Below are 2,404 nucleotides of genomic sequence, written 5' to 3'. Positions count from 1 at the left end.
ATCTAAATGCTGTTTTTATATGTCTGTTTAGGTTCTCTAAGACTCAACCAGGAAAAAAAAACCACATTAATTCCTATTTATATCTCCATTTTATGACTCTTTAAATTTACAAAGTCAGCTAGGATGACTTAACTTCTTTTAAGCTATTCTTTGGAACCTACTCAGAAGTCCATACAAAGTATAATATTCATGAAAAATTTCCTCCCTCCCAATCTGCAAAAGCGTTATATCTGCAAGTCTTTCAAAGGCCATATTATCAAGGTTTTAGAAGCCTATGTAAACATTAATGGACAGCTATATCAACTTGTAATGGTATAGCTTCAAAATTTAATCTTTACTGATTTATCATTTTTAAAACTCCAGGTAGTATCAGTTTATAAAACCTAAGGAAGCAAGACTGGGAAAAATGTGAAAGAAACAAACACATACATTTGATTCTATAAAACATTTCAAGAGACTGAAAAAAGTTTTTGGAAAAAAAGGAAAGAATTATAGTTACACAGTAGCCCCTAATCTGGAATAACTGAAGAGAAGAAAAATAGAGATTTGAGGTCCATATTGCGTTTTCTTTCTGGATGGTAAACATTGATAATGACTTTTAAGTTTGTCTTCTGCTGGTAAAATTCTAGAATTTTCTTATTATTTACCTTAAATTGCTATAAAAGATAGACTACAGGATTTATTGTTATAGCACCAAATCGCATTATATGGAGACAGTTTTAAAATGGTGTTTAATTATGTTTTACCTGGAGAAAGCAACATTGAATTTTTTTTTTTTTTATTTAGGAAAATATGTCTGCTTCTCTTAAAATATCTAATAGCTCAAAATTCCAGGTCTCTGAGTTCATCCTGATGGGATTGCCAGGCATTCACAGATGGCAACACTGGCTCTCCTTACCCTTTGCACTCCTCTACTTACTAGCAATTGGTGCTAACACCCTCATCCTCACCACCATCTGCCAGGATTCTGCTCTACAGCAACCCATGTACTATTTCTTAGGCACACTCTGTGTGGTTGATATGGGCCTGGCCACAACCATCATGCCCAAGATCCTGGCCATCTTCTGGTTTGATGCCAAGGTCATTAGTCTGCCTGAGTGTTTTGCTCAGATTTATGCAATTCATTGCTTTATTGGAATGGAGTCTGGTATCCTTCTCTGCATGGCTTTTGATAGATATGTGGCCATTTGCCACCCTCTTCGCTACTCATCAATTGTCACCAATACCTTAATCTTAAAAGCTACCCTATTCATGGTGTTTAGAAATGGATTGTTTGTCATTCCAGTGCCTGTGCTTGCAGCCCAACGCAATTACTGCTCCAAGAATGAGATTGAGCATTGTCTATGCTCTAACCTTGGGGTCACACGCCTAGCATGTGATGACAGGAGGCCAAACAGAATTTGCCAACTAGTTCTGGCTTGGCTTGGCATGGGAAGTGATCTAAGCCTTATAATAGTATCATATATTTTGATTCTGCACTCTGTTCTTAGACTGAACTCGACCAAAGCTGCATTCAAGGCTCTGAGCACTTGTAGCTCCCACCTTATCCTCATCTTTTTTTTCTACACTGCCATTGTTGTGGTTTCAATCACTCACCTGGCAGAGACTAAGGCTACTTTGATTCCAGTTTTACTCAATGTGCTGCACAACATTATTCCCCCTGCCCTAAACCCTATGGTCTATGCACTTAGGACAAAAGAGCTTAGGGCAGGGTTCCGAAAGATGCTGTATTTGGACCAAAAAAAAAAATTAAGCATAGAAACTTTCCCATGGATTTCAGTTCTTCTAAAGTAGATAGTAGAAATTAAAGGAGGTTGAAAGGGTAAGTAAGTGCCTTTGAGATCCCTGTTCACATTTTAAAAATAAAGAATGAGGAAGTATCTGATGAAAAGTATACCTTAGTATCTCCAAAATGAGAGTACTTTTTAATATGTCAATTAAATAGAATAATTATTGTGAATGAATGATAGATTCCCACCTCTTAAAACAAAAAGAAATGTAAAAAGACAAAGATACATAAATATACATAAACAACAAAACAACACCAACCAAAGAAGTAAGTCACTGGTACACAAATTATAGGTAATGCTTGCTCACTGATAGCTGTAACTTGGAAGCCAAGAAGTCACTCAGCCTAAAGCAGCATTACTCCAGTAATATGGAAAGCAGAGACAGGGATGGAAAACACTTCAGAAGAGCAGAGTGTACACACACTAAAATGAAGATCTAGGTAGAATATAGGAGGATGACTCAATATAGACAAAAGGAACTCAAACAATATACACGGCTATATTGAAGAATATGAAGAAATGCTTCTTCACTTGCCTTTTCAGATCCTTGCTATGTCTTTTTTCTATGACTTGTTGCCCAGAAAACTCACTCTCATATAATGAATATAAGGCAT

The 2,404-nt window shown here is 36.4% G+C and overlaps 1 protein-coding gene across 1 annotated transcript; it reads left to right on the top strand.

Annotated features, from left to right (window-relative positions):
• The first annotated feature begins 792 nt into the window (after nt 1-792).
• Nucleotides 793-1,794, top strand: LOC101422965 (olfactory receptor 56B1-like). Its single transcript, XM_004455022.2, has one exon. The coding sequence runs from the start codon at nt 793-795 to the stop codon at nt 1,792-1,794; it is 1,002 nt and encodes a 333-aa protein (XP_004455079.2).
• Nucleotides 1,795-2,404: the final 610 nt, after the last annotated feature.

This window comes from Dasypus novemcinctus, chromosome 10, assembly GCF_030445035.2.
Source record: "Dasypus novemcinctus isolate mDasNov1 chromosome 10, mDasNov1.1.hap2, whole genome shotgun sequence".
NCBI lineage: Eukaryota > Metazoa > Chordata > Mammalia > Cingulata > Dasypodidae > Dasypus > Dasypus novemcinctus.
The sequence above is the reverse complement of the archived record's forward strand: the minus strand, read 5'-3'. Positions and strand labels throughout refer to the sequence as shown.

What these genes read in the sequence shown, in the direction of transcription:
- LOC101422965 (XM_004455022.2), top strand. Translation starts at nt 793, where the DNA reads ATGTCTGCTTCTCTTAAAATATCTAATAGCTCAAAATTCCAGGTCTCT.